This window comes from Ctenopharyngodon idella, chromosome 9 (assembly GCF_019924925.1).
Source record: "Ctenopharyngodon idella isolate HZGC_01 chromosome 9, HZGC01, whole genome shotgun sequence".
NCBI classification, from domain to species: domain Eukaryota; kingdom Metazoa; phylum Chordata; class Actinopteri; order Cypriniformes; family Xenocyprididae; genus Ctenopharyngodon; species Ctenopharyngodon idella.
In genome coordinates this window covers 25,272,618-25,297,564 of record NC_067228.1, presented here as the reverse complement: position 1 = coordinate 25,297,564, position 24,947 = coordinate 25,272,618, and the positions used below count along the sequence as shown (strand labels likewise).

Here is a 24,947-nt window from a genome sequence, read left to right as displayed (position 1 = left end):
TGGTTGCTGGTGAAATCTGTGTTGGTTTATTTAAAACATTTTTCCAGCCTGTTGAAGGCAGCACATTTATACAGCTCGTGTGTTTGTGCAGTTCTAAATGGACGCTGGATCAGAGGTGCAGGTGAGATGTGTTTTGTACCACAAGGCTTGGGTTAAAGTGGTGTTAGTTCACCCAAAAATGAAATAATTACTCACCCTCATGTTGTTCCAAGACCTTTGTTCATCTTCAGAACACAAATTAAGACATTTTTGATGAAATCCGAGAGGTTTCTGACCTCCCTATACACAGCAACGCTGTAACCAATTTCAAAGCCCAGAAAGGTAGTAAAGACGTAGTTAAAATAGTCCAGGTGACTACAGTGGTTCAACCTTAATGTTATGAAGCGACAAGTCACGAGAATACTTTTTATGCGCAAAAACAAAACAAAAATAATTTGGCGTTCTGGAGTAGAACACGGAAGTGCTGCACTGTGTTTACTACGTCAACAGCATAGGAGACTGACAGGGAAGAGAAGAAATTGTTGAATAAAGTCGTTATTTTTGTTTTGTTTTTTGCGCACAAAGTATTCTCGTTGCTATTTTAATGATGACTTTACGATGTCCATTTTGGGCCTTGAAATTGGTTACGACATTGCTCTGTATAGGGAGGTCAGAAACCTTTTGGATTATATCAAAAATATTTTAATTTGTGTTCCGAAGATGAACAAGGGTCTTACAAGTTTGGAATAACATGAGGGTGAGTATATAATGACAGAAATGTCATTTTTGGGTGTACTAACCCTTTAATGTGCACTTGGGGGATGACTGCGCTTTTGAAGGTGACTATGGATTTGGAAACGTAACGAATCCTGCACGACTAAAAATGTCTGGCAGTGGGTTGGGTTACTGGATTGCACTAGCAATATAGATGAAGGGTTCAGGTTAATGGGTTCACTGTGTGACAGTGAACATGTGTTTGCTCATCAATCTGTTCCCTCTGCTCTCCATGCACATGCAGTCAGATGACCTCTGAGTTGATTTCCCCTCATGGCTGCACTGCGGCGGGGAGGCTTTCAGAGGGCGCTGCCTGGTCATCCATAATGGAGAGCAGTGTAAATGTGAAACAGGGTCACACAGAGATGGACTGAATTGAGACCGGCTGTCTCAAGGTTGTCTGCTCAGAAATCCCTTTCTTATCTCTTCTGTTCTCACTTTTGCTTCTCGTCTTGTATATTGATTGCCCTCCGCAAGGACGGAACAAGCCTCAAGTGCAATCGTTGTCTTTGGTGAAATTGATGAAGCGCTTGTGGCTTTGTCAGCGTAGGAGAATAAAACCGTCTAACAGTTTTTTTTTCTGTGGGGCTGCCTGAAGTATCGTTTGCTCCTGCTCTTTGACCCTGAGAATTAAATGGACCGTTTCTGCTACTGTAGCTTGAGGGGCTGTTTACACGACACGGTTTTCAACTTAAAACAGAAAAGTTTTTATGCGTTCATTTACACGACAACGGCATTTTTCCATTTCTAGTACATTGTTGTCGTGGAAACATACCCTTAATGCCCTGCCAACACGTTCAAATGAAATGAAATATTTTATTTTGGTGGATATAAAGGCAAATGTTAATAATGGATGGCCAAAACCACTTATTTTCTTTTTGATTTAGTCAAGGCTAGTTTGGCTGATATTGAAACAAGTACTGTTACCTTCATTAAATGGAAAGTTTGTGGTTTCTGTGGACAAAATGGTTAATTGTGGTCAAATAACATGAACAATGAATAATGTATTAACAACTGCAAATTCTTTTTAACAATTAGTAAATAATTATGAATCATTCTTCTGAAGTTCTTTAGATCATATTTCTAGTTATATCAAGTTATATTAAATACCACAAAAAAAATTGAAGCAATTTATCATATTTGCAGTTTCAATTGAAATGCAGAAGAATTTTTCTTTTTAAACAGATTTCTTCAGAGAGATATATATATATATGTCTTTTTATATATGTCTTTTTATATATATCTTTTTGTGCTAAACTGCAGTGCAGGTCCAGACTGTTACTACTGCTACACATGATCTTAATTTGTCTGGAGCCAGTGCAGATGTTTGCAGGGAATGAGGGGTGTGTGCGTTTGTTGTTGCTTGTGTGTGTGTGTGTGTGTGTGTGTGTGTGTGTGTGTGTGTGTGTGTGTGTGTGTGTGTGTGTGTGTTGTGTGTGTGTGTGAGAGACAGAGAGACTTGCATAATGACCTGAAAGAGCTCTGGGAAGTCACCCGGTTTTGATAGGTCTTGCGAGTTTAATGAATAATGTAATGGATGTGCCGTGTAACTCCCTCACTCTTCTGTGCTCTTCCACTGCCCTATGTTATGTGTTCCCTCTATTTGTACATTCTCTTTATTTCTGTATGTTGACTTTTTTTCTTGTCTTGGTTTAGTCATATCAATTTGCACTTGAGGTTTTATGTAGATTTTTGCTGTTAGTGTGTTTGTGTCTGTCGGTTTTAACCCGGCTTCAGTTCATACGGAAGGAAATGCGGTTAGCAGACGTGTATAATTTTTTCTGTCATGTTGTTTTTTTTCTTGTTGTTTTTTTTTTTTTTTTCTCCTGTTTTTTTTTCTTCATCAGAGATCACATCAACCTAAGCCATACCGTGTTTGATATGGCTCTTGAATAGCTTCTAATAAGCAAACTATCATGTGGTGTTGACTTGAAATTTTGCCCTTGAATTCAACATTAAACTGCTAATGTCTTTCTACCTGTGATTTCTATAGTCATGTCACACATTTCACAGATCACTGATTTGAAAATCCTGCCACAGTCAGCCTTTCTTTTTCTGCGCTCTCCACACACACTCTTATGCTCTTACTATGGTAGTCAATGGGGGGCGAGATCTGTTTGGTTACTGACATTCTTCCAAATATCTTTGTGTTCAGCAGAGCAAAGAAATGTATACAGGTTTGGAACTACTTGAGGGTGAGAAATTGTCAAATAATTGATAGACTCTTAAAAAGCACCACTGCTAAAGATTTTAAACTCACTAATTCACTGGTCTGTTGTTGGATAACTAGTCCAAATGTTTTTTTTTTTGTTTTTTTTTTAAAGTTGCACTGAGGTCGGGAAATCCACTTCCCTTCCTCGTTCAACCTAAACCTATCTGGCAACACAATCATAACAGAACCGAAAGTGTGTGTGCGTGTGTGTGTGCGCGTGCGCGCGCGCGTGTGTGTGTGTGTGTGTGTGTGTGTGTGTGTGTGTGTGTGTGTGTGTGTGTTCGTTGCAAGGAAGGGACTCATGAAGTGTACAGGCATCTTTGGTTGGAGGCTTATGGAGTGACATCACATTCATGGGAGGAAAAAAAAAAAAAAATGCTTTATTCAGCTGGTTTCTTATCCTGACCAGCTGAAAGAGACTAGCTAAGACCAGAAAATCAGCTTAGGCTGGTTTAGGAAATAGGGACTACAGAGAGGTAATGCACCTGTTTCGGGCCAATACCCCCTACATCATGAGGACATGCTGATGTCCTTGTAATTCAAAACACTAAATAAACCAAAAAAAAAAAAAAGGTTTCTGTGATGGGGGCTGGAAAATGTCATTAGCTCAGCATAAAAACCATTACGCATGTAGAATGTCCTCATAATGAGTGTACTAACATCTGTGTGTGTGGTATATGGTGTGTAACCATATATTTTATATTTTGGGTGTAGACTAAATTTTTCCAGACGTGAGATATAGTGTGTGTGTGTGTGTGTGTGTGTGTGTGTGTGTGTGTAATAAATAAATATATATATGTATATGTATCATATATGATAAACCAACTAACTTGAGAAAAAAAAAACAAAAAAAAAACACCTATCAAACTGTTTTCTTCTTTACAGGGCTGTGTTTAGTTGTTGGGTTAGAAAATATGATTGGCTCATTATCAGAACCATGATAAAGATATTTAGGCCTAGATTTCTGTATTTGAATTGCATATAAAATTTCTTTCCAATTGGATTACACAGTTGTAATAAACAAACTGATTAATTTAAAGGTACACTATGTAATTTTTGGCATGTATTTTGCGGAAGAACACTGTTTTTGGTTGTGCTTCGGCTCTGCGTGGCTGTGCGGATGAATATAGTTATCCTACTGCTCATAAAACATTCTCTATTAGGCTTAAGAGATACAGCCATTTTAGATGGAAAGGATCTTAAGCTGACTAGTTGAAATTGTTTTTGTAGATATACCCAATAGACACATTACTTCCTTGAAAATAAATTCCAGCACAGTGCTACAACAACTATAATGAAATGATCCTTCGCAATAGATAATGCTTTACAATGAACTCTGTTAGAGAGCTACATATGGCAATTTATCTTTTTAATAAAATATCTTACTCGCCTGTTGAGTAATAAAAACACCAACTCTGTGTCGCTTTTACAACTTTTCAAATCCCTAATTTCTCACCATCTCTGAAAATCCAAACCAATCTTGATTCTTGTTTTATTACGAGCTCTGTCACGTCCTCTTTTTGAAAACAGAAGCTCCTCTGTTCAGCTTCGCTTGTGCTTCAGCTTCTCAGATTCAAATAGTTAAACAATCAACAATGTCATGATATTTTTTTTTTTTAAAAGGGGATTCCCCAGAGATTTGAGATTTAGCGTGCTCCATGTCAAAGTTTCTCGCTCGCCAGTCAGTCAAATTAAACTGGTAAGAAATGGGTAAAATTTCTGCTCTCAAAAAAAAAAAAAAAAAAAATCATGGCATTGTTGATTGTTTAACTATTTGAATCTGTTTAATTTTATTTAAATAATCATATTCTCAAAATGAATTTGAATCTGCACAAATCTGTTCATTGTGAAAACAATTACATTTAATCAGATAACAAGCATGAACATGGTTAAAATATGGCTAGCTTTGGAACAAGCAATATTTACTTAGTTAAAATATCTGAGATTTGAAACAAAATGGATTTATTGATGATATATGAAACATGTTCGGTTTATTACCTTTTCTTACCCGTTTGTTGACTGACAAATATGCATTACATTAAGTTCATCAATTTCTACCCAAATTGATAGAATTTTATATGCAAACAAATACATAAATCTTAAATTCAGGCCTAATTTTTTTTTGTTGTTGCTCTGAGACTGAAACGTTGGTTTTGTGTTACAGTAGTAAGAGTTTCTTTTTTGCAAATAGACAATGGAAAGAGTGTTATGACAGCAGGTGTTCTCATGTCTAAATTGAGATCTGCAGTTAGAAAATAGTGAAACGATACAGATAACAGTGTATCATGAGTGGTCTCAGAGGAACCTTGTCTCAAAGGAAAGAGAAAGCTGACATCAGAAGAAATGCTTTTCCTGTTTTGACAGATTTGGTAACTGTCTAGGTACTGTGTCTGTTCTGTGCAGCTTGTATTAAGTGTGTCCTTTTTAAGCTGAATTATGATTCAGAATTGTGAAGTTAATATGTAATTTAATTGAAAGTAAAGTCTCCCAATAACAGTCACTGTTGTGCAGTAGTTAACAGACTAGAGTCATTTGTTCACTTGATGCATGGGACTAAACTGGCTTTAGTAGTGATAAAATAATTAACACCAAGGGTTAGAGAGTTGGACTTGTAACCCGAAGGTCCCGGTTTATGAGACCGTCAAATATGAGACTGACAACCATATTCTGTTGCTGTGTGAACGTGGCCATAGAAAATGTGTTCAAATTTTAAAAATGTGATGCAGCCCTGCGTGTGACACCCCAATTCTGGTTAATTTATTTTCAAATCTACAAGAAATTGAGGGACATGCCATGTCCTATGAAAAAAAATAAATAAATAAAAATAAATTAAATAAAATTTTTAATAAGAATGTCCTGTCCTGTTGTAGGCCTCTTGCTGACCCCTCTCCAGTTGGGTCTGGAGTGGAGCGGCGTGCGGCCGAGAGGACCGCTAGAAGATGAAGTCCAGTCTGAAACAGTGGCGGCGGCTCACCCTCGGCCTCATGCTGGTCTGGGTGCTGGTGTTCCTGGCGCTCCTCTCCTACTTCATGGAGTCACGAGTGGACGACCCACACTCCGCTGCCGCTCTCTCCTACACGGACACACGCCGCCTGACCTCACTGCAGGGCAACCCCCGCACCATTATGACCACCCATTTAGGGCTGGCCGCCTCCTCCACCCCCTCGACCTCCAGCAACACCCAACAGGAGCAAAGCCAGGAGGAAAACCCCAGTGCCGACCCCCAACCTAGTCCGCTCAGCCAGGAGGCCTACCCTTATCCTGACCTCCAGAGCCTGGCGGCCTGGTCCGCATTTGGCACCCAGGACGTGGGCTCCAGATCGGCTGCCGTGAGTCGCAACCGTGAGCGACAAGAGTACAACCAGGATTCACCTCAACAGGATGAAGATGAGGAAGAGGTGTTGGGAGGGGAAGAGGAAGATGAAGAAGAGGGAGAAGAGGGAGAAGAGGGCAGGAGGAGGACGACTAAACGGGCGATAAGGCATGAGGACTCTGACCAGGACGAGTACTACGTTCCCAAGTCAAAATCTGTAGTGCACAGTCTGTGGAAAGGGAGTTTGTCCGTGGGCATGCTCAGTCCACGCTTGCAGAAGGCTGTGAAAGACTACCTTAATAATAATAAACACGGTGTGTCCTACAGGGGGCACCGGAAGGCGCAACAGAGCGGCCAACAGGTGTTGTGTGAGCTGAAAAAGAGGCAGAAGGTTCGAACTTTGGATGGGGCCGAGATGCCTTTCTCCAATTTAGGCTGGCAGAAAATTGTACCTGCCTTACCCTTAAGCCAGCTCTATGGACCAGGCTTCCAGACCTGTGCTGTGGTCACCTCTGCCGGAGCCATGCTCCACTCGGGACTCGGCAAGGAGATTGGTGAGTGACAGAGATTTTTAACTAAAGATAGTAAAAAACATGCATAATTTCTAAAATGAGATTTATATTTATTTTACATTAAAATGAATTAAATCTGTAAACTAAACAGACTTATACTTTAATAGGATTATTATAGAATCAAGAAGTTGCCATCTACAATATTTTTTACAGAAAAAGAAATTGTTTACTTCCTTTTTTTTATTCATATTTCATAATTATTACCAGCTGTTACACAGAGTACACACGTTTTTATCCAGTCTACAAATTCACACTTCAGAAGATCTCACAGCTGGATTCAACTAAGTCTGCAAGACTTGTGAACTTAATGTTTATTAGATATTCAAAGACTTGTTTAAATGATATAAATGTAGTTAAATGCTGATGGTAGATGAGAACATAGTAATGTTTTCCATCTGTTACTGATAATATAAAGGCAAACACAATACTTTTTTGTATACAGTTTACTTTCTTTGTTTAACAGTTCTATCGAATAATGTGTTAGACTAATGAAGGCAGAGAATGGAGTGCTGTGTGCTCAGGCGCTGTCAAAATAAAAGTCCTGCTTCCAAAACATTGGCCAATCAGAAACACGTATCGCCCAATGCCGTTTATATATTTTTATATATAATATATATAATGTGTGTGTGTGTGTGTGTGTGTGTGTGTGTGTATATATATATATATATATATATATATATATATATATATATATATATATATATATATATATATATATATATAATATAAAAAAATATAATGGCAATACATGGACAACCACTAAACCACTGCTTTTTCGTTATCCGTTATCTTTTCCATAGTTGGTTCAAAGCTAGAATAGCTGTTCTCATTGAGCCTTCTCTGAGTCTCCTGAAAGATGTGAAATCAGTCTCTTTCAAAAAGCCTGTGATGAAAGGTTAGGTTTTGGAACCGTTTGGGTTTTGTTTTGGTTGGGTTTAGGAACCGTTCTTTCTCAATCTCTTCACTTGTGGTTTTTGGTTTCCGTGGTGATGCCAGTTTCTCTGAAAGGGTCAGTGGGATACTGATGCCCTTTACGGTTACATAATCACAAGTATCACAGGGCACACAAAGAGCCCAGATTCTTCCAGCTTTGGCATCTATGGTGGCAGAGCAATAGTGGGCGCAGAGGAGGCGTTTCCATGGTGATGTATTGTTTCTCAGGATAATGGTGACTGTGCCGTCTCATGAAGACATTTGGTGATGTTAGTCCTTTAGATAACACAAATCGTTTCAAAATCATTTAAGGTGAATGCTTTCTAACCATCTCTTCTATCATCACAATTCTAATAACATTTGTACTTATACTCAAGGGCTTCCTCTCTCTCGCTTCATAGCTGCACTAAATATCACTAAATTTCCCTGTGGGACAATTTCCTATCCTTCAATATTTGTTTTTTTTTGTTTTACTGCTATGATTATGATAGCAATAATATGCTAGTAGAATTAGTGTATATTATTAGTTTCTTGCCGTTGTTAAGGGGTCAGTTGCCGTCGGGACATACTGTAGCTCCTGTTGTTTTTATTGTGCCGGATTTTTTCCTTCTGGATGGAGTCTATGCCAGGCCATTGAACATTCGAAATGTTTTGATGTAACAGAAGTAGTTTCAGATCATTTCTTCCATATTGTGACGTACATTCTGGTGTAATGGATTAATGTAAAAGGGATAAATGTGGAATGAGGACTTGGTTCAATGTAATGGCTGTTTGTTTGGAGGCGGATCTGTAAGAGACGGGATTTAAGTGTCACCAGAGAAAGTGTGTGTATTTGCCTGAATAAATCATTTACTATAAGATACGGTGAATTTTCTTTTTATGCGAAGTTTTGAAATTTTGTTTACTGATTGGGATGAATATAGTTTATTAAAATTAGATGCCATTATATTTAAATGGACAACAATTACGTGATTCTGATGATGCGTGAAATTCAGATGGAGGGCAGGAAGTGAAAATTAGAATGGACGAGATGGAGGAAAGTCTGTACTGTGCTGGTTTAGAAAGGTATAAACAGAAAATCACAACATATGTTTGACGTGATCCTTATGTTATGAAGAGGAGCGATTTTTCTACTGAATTGAAAGACTTGCCTGCCGTTGAAGCAGTAGATATAGAGAATGTGAAGCTGCCGTCACGCCATGTTCAGTCCTAGGCTGGTTTGTTTATATCGCGCTGCCTTTCTGCTAGTGAGTTTAGGGCAGTATTTTGATTTTCTGTTGTGATTGGGAAAAATGTCGCCATTGTAGGTTATTCATGCTGAATGGAGAATTGCAATAAGAACTCACATCATCGTTCAGTAAAAAAATAGATGGTGTAATACAATTTTTGCCTTTTCTAAGTGTAAAAACACTAAGGGAAGCAGGTTGAGGAGGTGAGGGGAAGACGCCGTATAGCAAATCTAATAATGTCACTGATTAAACCCGCTGCCTATAACTCAATAAAATAATCACATTGCTAAATTTGAATGAAAGTTCTGTACTTTGTTTGTTTTAATAATTAACATTATATTTGCGAGTATATGATTCTCACTCGGCTTGTGCATGAGCATAACTTGCACGCAGCCACTTCAGCTTGTTCACAAGCTTCTATGGGTTTGATTTTGGTTGTCATTTGTTGAAATAAATACAAAATAATACAGTGTGTTGGTGTCTTTCCGCTGAATGTGACCCTCCGATTCTCCTCCGTGGTCATATGGGAAAGTGAATATTTACAAAGACAACATTAAAACTACTGTTACATTTACACCCTTCCAACAAAGAAATGGATCGACTTCTGTCAGCTTGATGAACACATTGTTTTTATTTGGACATTTTCTACCATTTGATGGCTGACACTATTTTCACAGTAATCAGATCAACATTGTGAACGGAATTCTACAAAACATAAGTGAAAACACCAAAAATATCTTCTCTTCCCTGCAAATGATACCATGAAGAATGTGAATATTTATTTAAGTCAAAAACAAAAAGGTAAGCAGGTATCCATGTTAATTTCAGTATCATCAGACGCGAAACGCTATTAAAGGCAACAACTTTTAAAGTTAAAAAAAAAAAAAAAAACGATAAAAGTTATGTAAATGATAAAAGCTCCTTGTGGTTTCTTGGTTTGATTGATTTGAGCAACCATAAACGATGCTATGCAAACTATGCAAAACATAGGAATTTTTATTTTGTGATAGTGATTCCTAGAAAAATCACTCCCTGCCCTCCAGCTGCATTTTGCGCCACAGCAATGGTGTCATGTGCAAACAACCTATTGTATCTAATCTTTACCAAGGTCTTTGAAGTCCACTAGTCTTTCAAATCCACTAGCGCACTCTTTCGTAAAATTAGTCAGGTGTGCCAAGACCAAACAAATCAGTACAGTGTTCATGCCACTGATGTGCTTCATGTAATTGCTGAATGCTGCACTGATTGAATTGCTGTTGTATTAGTTGAATAGTAGCTGTTGACACTATCTGAGGATGGCTCACATTGATTTTCCTTATGTTTTTATCTAGACTGAGGCCAGTTTTGATCAGGTTATACTTCTCCACAGCCTCTTTAGCCTGTCTATTAAATTCAGCTTGTCTTGTCTAAACATTTCCCATCAGCCGTGCCAACCTAGTGTGCCCTCCAAATATACTCAAGGACGAGCCAGAGAGCCAGCAAATCCACAGCGCAGCCAAGAGCAGATCTGCCAGAGCCCTCGATAAGTCTGTCTTCCGCTCATGTTATCTAAACCTTATTTTCTTGAACATTCATCTATGCATTCAAAAAACAAAATAAAATCTGCCATTGTTGTTTATCATTTATGATGTTTTGTATGAGAAATGCTGGTTTGTTTTAACACTGTAGTTTGGTTATCGCTTGGTTGTTTCCAGTTATCAGCAGAGATATTTCAGCTTTGATTCACATTACCGCAGCTATCATATGCTGTTCAATCTCTTAGCTTTTCTTTTTTTTTTTTTCAGCTCCAAATGTGTCTACCATCCCAGTCTCAGACGAAACGCCTACAAGGCATCCACAGTCCATTTGCTAAATGTCTGATGCATATTGTTCACCAAAATGGAAAGCGTTTTCTTGCAAAATCTAATCAGATTAACTTTCTTTACACAAAGCTTGTCAGGGTAGCGTCATCAAAACCAATATTCAGAGTAAGGGGCTGTTAACACGACAGCGTTTTCAACTAAAAACAAAACTTTTTATGCGTTTTGGCCTTTCATTTACACGACAATGCCGTATTGGTGGCCTGAAAATGCAAATTCTTGAAAACGGGTTTCAAAGTGGAAGTTTTTGAAAATGATACAGATGCTTCAATATGACTGCAAGCTTCTTTTTTTTAGTATCCTTCTAAATGGCATTTCCTTTAGAGTATGGATTATTTGAATAGGATATCAAACTGACTTTTAGCATTCAAAACCATGTTCCTGTAAGAGCAGCAGTACCTTAGCCTCTTGTCCCACTTTCATGTTGTATCATCTTGTTCAGATACATCCGCCCCCAAATGCATGTGAAAACTATTGTGATTGCATGTCTGTCAGATGGTCTCTTCATGTTTAAGAAGGTATTGTCAAAGGTCTGGTTAAATGAGACTACTAGAACCCTAGTTGTTGTTGGTCGTCTTCTGCCACCTAGCGGTAATGAAGTGTCTTTACACAAAGCATACACAGACACACAACACAATGTGTAATTGTTTGTAATGTGACATTACAAACTTTGGGCTTTCTGTTGATTTAACACTGGATCTTCTTTTCACATGCTGGGTCTATATAATTCCCCATCATTTGTTTCACACCCATACGTTGGCTCTTTTTCTCTCCTGATGTGACATTCTCTCAGGAGATTGATGTCCCTGTCAAAATAGTGGGGACATGCTCAATGTCAAGCTCAAATTTACTGCTTTGAAAATATTGCTAGTTGATGAAGGCCTATAAACGGCATGTCAGCTAAACTGAGAGATGGATGAGGAGGCGAGAGGCTTCCTTCATAAGATCAGTCATTGTCACGTCACATCCGGTGAAAAAGACTATTCATCATTCACTTTATTTTCTCTCTCTCTCTTTTACTCTTTATAGCTCTCTGTATTGGATTTACATGTAAGAATGTATATTTTGTGTGAACGTTATATTGCAGTAAACCGTTCATCCACTAGAGAGCACTGTTGATTTAGACTACAGCATTGGCTCTGCATTGGCTTTTGTGTTCAGAAAATGATCCACAACATTGTTCTGTAATGGTTAAAGGACATTACAATTTCTTTTATCATTGCTTTAAACATGGACTTAGAATTTATCTTCAGTAATTATGAATTTGACAACATCCTAAAATTAAATTAAATCACTTAGGATGGGTTAAATGAAAACCCATGATTTAACCGATTTTAACTGTGCGCTCCAAACGATTTCTATTTTGAAGGCTGATAGAATGAAACCAGCAAACGATAGAGAATGTGATGACTCTTTCAATAAAAGAATAGTAGAGCATAGTGAGGATGTTCTTACAGCCCTGTGGAGAACCAGTTGAAGTATTGGGTAGGGCTGCATGATAAATCATTTTAGCATCGATATTGCATCGATGTGCGCATCCACGATAATCATCCATACAGGTCAAGCACCACTATTTGAAATGCACGTGATTCTCCGATTTAATTGCAAAGTTTAACCATCATAGAGCTGAAGTTTATTATTTTTACATGTTTTAGGTCCTGTCAATTTAAACATTCAAGAGATTTAAGCCATTCAAGTGCAAGAAGACGTGAAAGAGAACTAGATTTGAGACGTGTTTTTTTTTTTTTTTTTTTTTTTTTGGTCCCGCAGACAGCATGCGAACATCGAATTCCGTTCTCTTCCGCCTCTATTTGTGCTTGAATGGACACAAATCTCAGCGAGTATCCTTGTAAACCCTTAGGTCTCTAGTTTTGCTTTTACTTAAGCCATATCGGTTAGATAGTCAGTTATCCCAAAAATCAGCTGGTTCCCCTAATAAAGACGTCTGAGTTTCTCAGCTAGAATATATGGGGTATTGTACTGTAGGATATTGAATGCCAAAGAAAAATCAGCAGACAAAAGTCTGGCTGTGGAGTAAGAAGACTCGAAATGCTCATGAATAGTGTCTGTGAAATCATTAATAATAATAATAATAATAATAATAATAATAATAATAATATTATTATTATTATTATTATTATTATTATTATTATTATTATTTATTTATTTTTTTATTATTATTTTTTTATTTGTATTTAATTCTATGTTGGCATTTATATCACCATCTGGATTACAAACCAAGGGTTTTGCAGCTTGGAAACCTTCATCGTAATTTTTCCTCAAAATGAACTTTGTCCTTTCGTTCCAAAAACCATTGACTCTCACCTGTCTCATAACCGAATGTGATGCACCAAGTTTGAATAGGTGCGAATCCGAATGACATTTGATAGCCACAATGAAGGGCAGTTCTCATATTTTTGAGTGAACTTTAATATGACCTTTAAAGCCACTCAATCGCACGGCAGATTAAATGGAAGATATCCAATCAATAAAAAGCCCCTGGAGGTGAACCAAGTAATAAATGGTGTCTGACTTTGTGCTCTGTTAAACAAGGTGCTTGCACAGTTCCTACCAACAGATTACAGGCCTGAGCAGTGTAAGGAACGTGTTTACCAGCGCTCTGCATTCTTATTGATTACTGACCACTTTGCCTTTACATTTCCACCAATGCACTCTTGTACATGATGTGTTCTGAATGCGTTCTTTGTCTTTTTGCTTAAAGCCTTTCATTCAGAAGCTTGACTTTTTATTTATTTTTTTTCTCCACATAGTTGTTGTTAGAGGCGCCTTTTTTTCCTCTTAGGACATTTTGTTTTGTATAGTGTTGTTGTAATCTGAAGTTGTGCAGGAGTGAAATGCCTTTGTTGTTCACTCATTGTTCCTTTAAACATGACTCAGTTTGACGTACCAATTGATTAAAGCCCCAATTCTTGTAATTCCAGACTCCCATGATGCAGTGCTGCGGTTTAATACAGCTCCTACCAAGGGTTATGAAAGAGACGTTGGGAATAAAACCACCGTACGCATCATCAACTCTCAGGTGAGCAACGTTTGATGTTTTCAGCACGCATTAGTAGTAATGTGTGTTTCATGGAATCAGCCACATAATTGCAGATCTCATTTGAACACCCTCTGGCTCGTCCTCCGGCTGTGTGTTTTCAGCTAGATCTGAGTCGTCATGTCCTAGTGGACACATGCTCACCGGGTAAACAAACCGAAACCATGCTGACAGAGAAGTTGCGGAAAGTGCTAGGTCCTTTGTCAATTTACATGAGTGAACAGATCAATGGGAACAAGATGGGAACAGAACTGTTGCTTACTGCAAAGTAGTGTCTCAAGTTCACTCAGAAATTTTGCCATTTTCTCACCAAACGCCTTTTCAAACATGTATGACTGAGCTTGTTCTGTGGAACACAGAAGGAGTTGTTTTGAAGACTGTGACCACGTGATGTCTGACTCCGAAAGGAACAAAAAAGCTGCATAAAGGCAAAATAAAAGTGGTCCAAATCATTCATGCTTTTTTGGGTAACAGACTGAATTTTGGATATTACTTTATTAGATAATCATTCCCTCCCCCATAGTTCTCAAATATTCACATATGTGTATTAAAAATGTACAGTAAAATACCATTCAAAAGTTTTGGGTTGGTAAAAAAAAAAAAAAAAAAATGTAAAAAAACTCTTATGCTCGCCAAGGCAGAATTTATTTGATCAAAAATACAGTAAAACAGCAACATTGTGAAATATTACAAATTAAAATAACTGTTTTGCTGCTCAAAAAACTTATTATAAATGTTAAAAAGAGTTGTGCTACTAAATATTTTTGCCAAACTGTTATGCTTTTTTTAGGAATTATTTGATGAATAGAAAGTTGGAAAAAACATGTATTTGAAATGGAAATCTTCTGTAACATTATAAACGTCTTTCCTCTCACTTTTTTATTAATCCTTGCTGAATAAAAGGATTAATTTCTTTTAAAGAAAAAAAAATCTTACTGACCCAAACTTTTGAATGACTGTGTAACTGTGTATTAAACATCAAATATTTTTTTAACTGCATTTTGTGCAGTATGTTCACTTTCAATATGGACTGATACATTTCTCTTTGCTGGAAACATTGGAGAAACAATCACATCGCACATGGTTAAAGGGTTAGTTCGCCAAAAAAATTAAATTCTATTATTAATTACTCACCCTCATGTCGTTCCAAACCCGTAAGACATTCATCCATCTTTGGAACACAAATGATGATCTTTTTAATGAAATCTTAGAGATCCCTGTCCCTCCATTGACAGCTATGCAACTACCACTTTCAAGGCCCAGAAAGGTAGTAAAGACATCATTAAAGTAATCCATGTGACTGCAGTGGTTCAAACTCCATTTTATGAAGAGACGTGAGTGCGTGGTTTCTGGAGAAAAAAAAAAAAAAAAACATAATTCACCACTTTGTTTACATAATAGAGCTCACAGAATTCATTAAAAAGATCTTCATTTGTGTTCCAAAGATAAACGAAAGTCTTACGGGTTTGGAACGACATGAGGGTGAGTAATTAATGACAGAATTTTCATTTTTGGGTGAACTAACCCTTTAAGTCAAAGTCAGTGATGCTGTTGTATGTTTTTTTTGACTAATCAAAGAGTTGGTTGGATCTCAATTTTGTGTCTTTTTCCTCTTTTGTCTTTGTGCAACATTGCCTGTTTTGCTTGCAGATCCTGGCAAATCCCAAGCACCAGTTCAATACAAGCTCATTGTACAAGAATGTAACGCTGGTGGCATGGGATCCTGCTCCATACACCCTCAACCTGCACAAAGTGAGTACTGACCACCCAAAAACACATTAAACACCTAGAATAGCCATTTCCTATAAAACCGTTTTGTTCATTAGTTATCAGTAAGAATTTAAAGAGGACCTTTTTTTTTTTTTTTTTTTTTTTTTTTTTTTTTTTTTTTACATTTTCAACTTTATTTAGTGTATAATGTTGTTGTTTGAGTATGGAAAGAAGTCTGCAAAGTTACAAAGTGCAAAGTCACTCCAAAGAGAGTTATTCTCTATATCAGTAAGCACTGTTTCTGAACTCCCTGAAACGCCTTGAATTTAGTCTTGAGTTGTTGTTTTTTTTTGTTTTTTTCTTTTTTTTTTTTTTTTTCCGGGAATGTACACAACACGCTATTCCTCATTTAAATAATTCCTGCCCAAGGCATATGCAAAACAAAGGGGCCAAAGCCTGGCTGAGTTGTGTTAGTAGTGTGTTGAAACTCATGTTTATGGTAAAGGGCGTGACATTTCCCAAACGCACTCAAAGTGGTTGACCAATCACAACACACTGGTCCAGTCAACCATTCAGAGCACCGTGCACTTTCCGGAAACAGGGGCTTCATAGAGACAGGAACTAAACAGTGTGTTACTGACAGACTGGGAAGAGAGGTGTAACAATGTAAAATATATGAAATATGTTTTTTTTTGAACATTCAAGCCTGAAAAGCTATTTTAGTAGACCCCAAAAAAAACAAAATCAAGACTTTGTAAGAGGACATAATATGGCCTCTTTAAGGTAATTTTGACATTTTCAAACCATCTGTGCAATCACATCTCTAGAATTGTATACTTTTGATTGATATGTCTCCTTGCACGTGTGCAGAGAGCAGGTGCTGTGGTACTGTTGCAATTCAGATGAGCGCAGGCAACATGCTGGAAGGCTATGCTGATTTGTCTGGTCTGAGCGCTTCTGCTCACACACCGCTGTGAATCATAAACCACAGTACAGGGGGAAAAAAAAGATCAGAGCGGATTACTATAAATGCGCACCAATCTGTCCTTTGTGCCCTTACCTCACTGGATCCGCCCTCTAACACCATTTCTGATGTTCACAATCCCTTCATCTCGTTGTGGACATGAAATGAGGCATTCATGGGATACATACAGAATAGGTGGTCATCTCTATGTTGCTTTTCCTTGACTGACTCCCGTAGAGTGACAGCATGTGCCATCTAATGACCCCATGATTGCCTGAAGACATGACAATTTTCACAGCAGGTCCTTAGAAAAAGAAGAAAAAAATATCTGACCACGTGGGCAACCTAAGAGCCAATAAGATTGCAGGGAATTTCAATTAACCTTTTAATGAAGAGCCTTTTTTCTAGAATAAAGGAAGCTGACTGTAAGGTCAATAAGTAAGTCTCTGTACAGGTGCAAGGTCAGTGGTTAATTCTGTACAGTCGATTTATCTCTCGTTCTTTTTCTTTTCTTTCTTTTTCTTTTTTTTCCCCCCCCATTTCAGTTGTTCTTATTTCCCTTGTCAATTCAAGAACACAATAGTATGTCTCATAAAGCACATGAACGTGCCTGTGGACCGTTTTGAGAATTGTGCCGTGAACGTGATTTCTTGTTTATGAAGAACAAGAGTACAAAATGTTATAATATAATATAACATATGTGTTGTGCTAATTCTTTTTAGGTTTTGTTTAATATAGTAAGAACTAGGAATTATACATTTTGGTCACACTCTGTATTAGGTGTCTAACTACTATGTACCTAACAATTTTTTTTTTTTTTTTGATGCAAGTACAATGTACTCTACTTATTGTGTTCATGTTGTATTGCCAAACTGCTATTGAGGTGGGATACGGGTAAGCTTAGGGACAGGTTTGGTGGTATGGTTAGGTTTAAGGGAATGTTTTAGGGAAGGGTCACCGGGTTGGACAGTGAAACTGAAACACTTCACTTAGCCTATTTTATCAGTAAGAGCAGAGTGTGATGGTTGAATGAACAGAGCAATATCACAGCTGTACATACAATATTGTGATCCGCACAACATATTGGGAGACAAATCCAATCATAAACTCTAATTTGGATTAAATCCAAACAGCGGCATAACGATATAATGGATATAACTGCGATATAACGGAAGTAGGATCTTATCTTTTCTTCAGCATTGTGACACACATCTGAGTGAACCAAATTATGATTAAAAAAAATGTAGGGTGGGGAATTGGTTTATCCACCAGTTGTTGATTGGATGGAGGCAGATCTGAATTGTAACAGAGGGGCGGGTTTAAGCAGACTAAATGATTGGAGAAGTCTGACATGTGACCAAAAAGTCGTTTTGCCAGTTATGACATTTTGATGAAACATTTACAAGGTCAATTTAAAAAAAAAAAAAAAAAGAAACATACGTTAATGAATCATTCACAAAAATATGCATTTAGTAAATGGATTAACGTAAGGCAATAACACTTCTTTTTTTTTTTTTTTTTTTCATCTGTTCACTGTTTGCTTTGTAGTGGTACTCAAATCCAGACTACAACCTGTTCACACCATACATGGAGTACAGGATGCACTTCCCCGCACAGCCTTTCTACATCCTGCACCCGAAATACATCTGGCAGTTATGGGATGTGATTCAGGGTAACAATCTGGAGAACATCCAGCCCAACCCACCCTCCTCAGGGTTCATAGGTAAGACCCACACATACACACTCACACATGCTCATATTCTGTTCTACCGTTTCAAAACTCCAAGAGTTAAATTTCTACAATAACAAACAATAAAGTAAAATTCCACAATAACTGTTTTCAAACCACTTTCATAGTCCCAACCCAAACTCTTGCCAGTATTTGAGGTGAAACTCTTATTTTAATCCCAGCCAGACTTCTCAAACAAACTGATTGCATTCTTTTTGGGTGGCACAGAAATTACACACTTCACCTTCACTTTACACTTCATCCCCGACTGCACATCTTGTTACCGTCTCCCAAGAAAGTGGCTGTGCTTTTAGAAATCTGTGCTTGAAGATGTCTTATTTGCCTGTCAGCCGTGTCATGTTTCCGTCATCAAGTGAGTACTAACATTAATGCTAATAGTGACTGTTCACCAAAGCAGCTAGGTAACAACGAGAAGCACTTCAATTCTCTTTTCAACGCATGTTTTGGTCCTTTTGGTACTGCAACTAAAATATAAAGCTCACAGAACAGCACTTGTGTTGTCTGTTGTCAGGCATTTGATCAGTAAAGCACAAAAAAAGAAGGAAAGCCCTCCAAATTGTGCTATTGTAAAATAAAAACAGGTATTTAACAATAATTATTTTATAGAACAACAGTAAAATGACAATACTAATGTTCATGGCTGTCCTAATTACTTTGGCGAAAAACCACAGGGAGACCTTGAAGCTTCTATTTTGTAGACAGCAGATTTCTAAACGATTCATACCATATAGTTATATAATTAAATCTCAGCCTTTTTGATGCGATAACTGTGCCAACCTGCGAGTAACACTACTTCATATACACACTGATTTTTACTCTCATTTAGCACTTGGCGGGTGTTAATTCTGAACCCTGTCTGAAATGCTAAGGGTGTCCTGCCCACAGCCGCTTGCTTTTTTAGTGCTGTCTGAAGCAATCCATGCATAAATACGGAAAAGTCATCCCTGGTTGTGAACGTATTACAACATGAGCTGCTTACTGAAGGCAATTTTGCAGAAGCGAGCATCACCGAGTAATTAAACTTACACAGATAATTCTGAATGGCCGTCAGTGGAGATAGATGCACACATAATGCTTTTTTGCCGTTCAAAACACGAGACGTGGGTTAGAGGAACGAAAAAGCGCAAAGTCTAAAGACACATTTTTTTTATAAGTTGAACTAACTTTAAAGGTGGGGTAAGTAGTTTTTCAAAAACACTGTTTGGAAGTTTGTCGGGCCGACACCAACAACAAACGTGTAACCAATCAGCATTAGGGGGCGTATGATGCTCGAGGAGACAGAACGAGCAAGAGGGAGATTTGAAAAAAGAAAAAGAAAAATGCAGAAAGAGAGATGAGACAATATAAAAGTGCTCAAAAGAATATCACTGGAATGAAGTTTTATGACTGGGCAAACACTTTTGAACCCGCATTAATATTAGAAAAGCTTTCCGGCGCTGGAGAGAGCTATGCGGTAAGGCCTGAAAACAGACGCGGAGGCTGCTTTGATTCCGCTCCACATGTGAGTAACACTGGGTTTAAGTGTCATTGATTGTCTGGAGCTGCTGTGCTGTTGGCGACTAACAACAAATTCTTGTTTGTATTTACTCGTGTACTGTACATTAATTTTTTGTGCTTCCTTGTCGTTCATTCATCAGCTGCACTTTATTTTTCGTGAAACATTGTTGCATGTCAGCTGTGATAAATAGACATCCACTCTCGCATTGCGTGTAATAGTGGCCAAATAGTGAGAGTTGTTCAGGTAAACCACTGCACACTGACGACCGCTAGAGAATGTGGTGTTTAGCGTCATTGTTAGTGCACTCGCCTCGCCTGTCAGCAGCGAATGGTTTGAGACCGACTCGGAGCAGGGTGGTTAGGATTGGAGGGTGAGTTTTGGAGGCGGAGCAATGAAGAGAGGGGTGGGTTTGTTTGGGTTGATTTCAAATATAAACAATGTCCAACAGTGTTTTTGAAAAACTACTTACCCCACCTTTAACTTGAGTGTCACAATTTTAGAATGTACAAGACACTACAAAAATACGCAAGGCGCAAGCGCAACTTTTAAAGACATTCATCTAGTGTGTGTTTTACTTTCATGGCCTCCTAATCATCCCCATATACTGATTGGCTATATATTACAGTCTCCTCTCCACCAATAAGCTGGTGTGTGGTGGGCGTTCTGGTGCAATATGGCTGCCGTCACATCATCCAGGTGGATGCTGCACATTGGTGGTGGTTGAGGAGATTCCCCCTTCCATATGTAAAGCGCTTTGAGTACCCAGAAAAGCGCTATATAAATGTAACAAAATATTATTATTATTATTTGAAAAACAATGGAAAAGTAGCGCAGTGGAATGGAAAAACATGTTCTGTGTGAACGGCCCCTTAAACTGCATTATTCAGCCAAACCTTGACAAGCTGAGCTCCTAATGTCAAATTAAATTATTCTGCTCCAAAAGTGTGTGAAAAGACCCCAGTTGTGGAAAGTGACCTATAGCAGATTGATGGGTTTGTAGGTATGAATTCTGCTCTGTCAGGAGGTTGTGGGATGTTTGCTCAGTCTGTGTTGGCGAAAACCACACGCACACACAAACAAACAAACAAACACACACGCACGTTTGTTTTTGTGAATTGTGGGGACTCTCCATAGGCGTAATGGTTTTATACTGTACAAACTGTATTTTCTATCGCCCTACACTAACCCTACCCCTAAACCTACCATCACAGAAAACTGCACATTTTTACTTTCTCAAAAAAAAAACTAATTCTGTATGATTTATAAGCCTTTTGAAAAATGGGGACACCCTCTCCTTGTAATACCTATGTCATACCCATGTCATTATACAAATTTGTGTCCTGATGTCACAAAAACACACCCACACCCACAGACAGACAGACAGACATAGAGATAGAGATAGAGATAGAGCAGATGGAGACATCACGTTTTCATCCAGCAATGGAGCTTTTCAACCTAGAGCTAAGAGTCTGACCTACATCCAGCACCAACAAAATCACTGACCATATGTACGATCTTGTAGAATTCATTATAATATATTAAAGTCGTGGAACGGAAATAGCAACAGATTTTTCTTCTGCATTGTAATGTACATTTTGATTGTAAAGGATTATCGCCAAAAAAAAAAAAAAAAAAAAAAATGTAGGGTGGTGACTTGATTCTATCCATTAGTTGTTGATTGGATGGAGGCATTTCTAAAAGTGAGCTTGCAGTCGATTGTGAGAAAGGGACAGATTTATGCAGACTAAGTGATTGGAGAAGTCCAGGACACATCACTAGAGAGGTCTGTAATTTCAGTAGACGATCCAGTTTTTTTTTTTTTTTTCTTTTTTTTTTTCTTTTTTTAAACATTATGAGGTCAAAAACTTAAAGTTGGCATGAAACAGAAGTGGTGATTTAGCCTTTTCCCTAATGTGAGGTATATCCGAGTGAAACTGCTTCTCGAACAAGAAGAAAAATGTTGGGGTGGGACTTGATTTTACCTATTGTGAATTGATTGGATGGTTTTGGTTTGCTATTGCTGTGATGTCATGTGAGTGAGGTTGTCCCGCCCTCACTCCAGTAATCATGTCATCAGAGAAGAGATGTCGCTGAAAGAGGGAGGGGAAGATATTTTGAAAAAGTAGTAGTGAATGATGTCCTGGGTTGATAAAGATTCAAGGTATGCATTAAAGGTGTGCTATAACAAGTGGATACCACTAAAACATGTTTGAATGTGGATACCATATTGGTTTGAAAATTGACATTGTGGCAAGTCTAGTTTGAAATGGTGCATAGTTTTGTAAAGTGGGAAACAAATTATATATATATATATATATATATATATATATATATATATATATATATATATATATATATATATATATATATATATATATATATATATGTGTGTGACTGGTTTAGAAAGAGTTTTGAAAAGGTTTAGAATTCAAACACAATTCACAATCTTTTAATAGCTGTTTATGCCTCCCTTATTTATAAAAATCACAGACAATTTTGCACACATGGTTCTCGTAACTAATAGATTTCTGCAATCAGTTGGTGATGCTCTATTCTTAGTTTCAGCTGCATTTATACTTGGATAAGATGGCACAACAATTTGACAGGCAAATATCCATTCTGTAATGTCATGACAATTACATATGTAGGTACTTACAAATAGACAGATATTTAAATGCAGGAATGCTCACATTGTCCCTCTTGGTGTGTTTGGCACTTTATACACAATCCATTCAGTGTTAAAGAGATGGGAGTGATGTTCATGAGTTTGAGCAGTGTCAATGAGTCCTTAGAGACCCTATTCAACCATAGGCATACATTCAGCACATTTCAAAAGCTAAAGAAGTCCTTTTGTTTTCTTGAAAATCCCTCTGAGAATTCATTATTCTGGATCCCAAGTGAATCGTTCATATCTGTGTATTATGCATAAGGTGTCTGGTCATTGGGGATGAATGTTTCACCTGTGGAAATAGTTCTTTACTTATTGCGTTGTTCCTGAAACACTCGTTTCGTCATTATCACAGAGTTGTAGTGTTCTGGATCAGTGTACCTCTGCTTTTATTCTAAAATTGTTTCTATATATCAGTGACCTGGACAGCAATATAACTCATCACAGAAATGGAAAAATGAGGTATGATGGAACAGATAAGAGCGCTCTTTCTTTGGTATTGGTAATAAATAATAAAATAACCGTAATTTATTTTTTTTTTTTAAAAAAGGCTATTGTTAAACTTAAATAGCATTAATATATAATTCATGACATATTGTAAATTATTTCAGTAGTATGTGATATGGCTACTTGTTTTTCTTCAGAGTTTGTATGATGGACATTTAACACACAGGAAATACAGCTCAATGCCTTGTGCAATATAGTCAAAAGTAGTTCGTCACCAAAGGGAAAATGACAGTTTCAACAATAACAATCCTTTCAAATAATATAATACACAATACTCTTGACTAGTTCAAATGAAACATTAACAGGAAGAAATATTTCATTTTAAACAGTTTAAGACAAAAGGCTAACAAATATATATGAAAAAAGCAGGGCAGCAAATACTTTGATTAAATATATAGATATTCCACATCTTGCCTAAATTAAGTTGTGCAATTTAAGTTGGGAAAAAAAAAAAAAAAAAAATGCATGCTAAACATGTGCAAAAATAGTTTCAAATAATTAACAGAATTAACAAAACTTACTGACCCCAAATCTTTGAATGGTAGTGTACATGTCCTTGTGTACGTCTTAAAATCAATAGCAAATATACACAGTAATATACAGTCTAACTCTTCCAGGACAGCATATAATCATTTACTGTCAGGAAAATTTTTGTGAAATGGAGAAAAAAAAAAACATTTTTACAGCAGTGACATCTCTTAAGTTTCCTAATGCACAGTAAAAAAACCAACTAATCAGCAATGAAATGTGGTGTTGACTCTTTCCAAGGTTTTTTTGATTAATTGATGCAGCTGTAAAAGGAAGCATAGGAAAAGGAACACTAGAGAATGAATGAGATGTTGATAAAGAACCATGAAAAAGGCAAAACGGAAACAGTTGAATGAGACTGAATGGCTACATTCAGTAAAACAAGGCAGGGTTGACCATCATCCACATGCTGCTGGGATGGGATGGCTCAGGTTAAGGGGTGACCTCTGGGGGATTGGTTCTCTCTGTGGCAGGAGTGCTGCAGTTGTGGTTGTGGATGCCGGTGGAGATCTGGGCAGTGCAGGCAACAGTGTTACTGTGGACTCTACGGTTGAGCTTGATGACTGTGGTCTTGGAGGGCATGGATGAATGACCATTCTGCATCAAACTCCTCTGACAGCAGAACAAGATGCGAAAACACCTGTAGAACTTTGGACAAAGAGAGACACATGAGACCTGAGAAATGATGTCAGTATTGTCTCAAAAAATTGAAAGGCTTTTCAAAAAGAGTATGGATTTTTACTGCTAATTTTTGGCCCAAAACGATTTAAAAATAAAACATTTTTTTTTTTTTTGTAGTGTATTATCCATTGTAGCAATAGTGTAGCAATGCATGAAGCACCATTCATGCAGAAATTCCTTTCAAACCAAATATTTTTCTGTTGGTCAATGCAGCAAATACGCCAGGCCAACTTAAATACAGGTGAAATCTGCGTGGGAAACTTTCACCCATACTCCTGATCATGCCAATTCCTTTTTTTCTATAGAAATGACTCAATTTCACCCACAAAATGTTAAGGTGTGGTCCCGTTTGCGAAATTCTGTGGGCAAAAAGGACTATTGTCTACTGTCCATTGTCAATAGTGTAGAGTTTGCAAGACCAACTTGAACACGATTGAAATCTGTGTGGGGAATCTGCCTTTGTGCGAAACTCCCGATGGCACAGATTCCGATTTCTTATTGAAATTACTGAATTTTGCCCAGTAAAATTTCATAGAACAGTGATAAACATAACCGCACCTTCACAAAAGCAAAATACAACCCAGAATGCATTTTGCTTTTGTTAAAGTATGCTGGATTTTCTCAGAGATTGGTGAAAAGTCTTGCTGTTCTGGGTATGAATAGTCTCAGTGTGAAATCATTATTTTCTGCTGTGAGTGGTCATTTTGTCTTG

At 37.5% G+C, this 24,947-nt stretch overlaps 2 protein-coding genes across 3 annotated transcripts in view; one reads left to right on the top strand and one right to left on the bottom strand.

Annotated features, from left to right (window-relative positions):
* The window catches only part of st6gal2a (ST6 beta-galactosamide alpha-2,6-sialyltranferase 2a), a 61,504-nt gene that overhangs the window by 31,412 nt on the left and 5,145 nt on the right, over window positions 1–24,947 (top strand). For both annotated transcript variants that reach the window (XM_051906992.1, XM_051906991.1), the window contains 4 exons: window positions 5,836–6,832; window positions 13,814–13,911; window positions 15,580–15,681; window positions 18,152–18,326. In XM_051906992.1, coding sequence (XP_051762952.1) covers window positions 5,905–6,832; window positions 13,814–13,911; window positions 15,580–15,681; window positions 18,152–18,326 — 1,303 coding nt within the window. In that variant the 5' untranslated portion in view covers window positions 5,836–5,904. The remainder of the gene's footprint in view (window positions 1–5,835; window positions 6,833–13,813; window positions 13,912–15,579; window positions 15,682–18,151; window positions 18,327–24,947) is intronic.
* tmtops2b (teleost multiple tissue opsin 2b) overlaps window positions 22,266–24,947 on the bottom strand; it is a 56,901-nt gene continuing 54,219 nt past the window's right edge. The window contains exon 4 of the mRNA XM_051906995.1: window positions 22,266–24,202. Coding sequence (XP_051762955.1) covers window positions 23,987–24,202 — 216 coding nt within the window. The 3' untranslated portion in view covers window positions 22,266–23,986. The remainder of the gene's footprint in view (window positions 24,203–24,947) is intronic.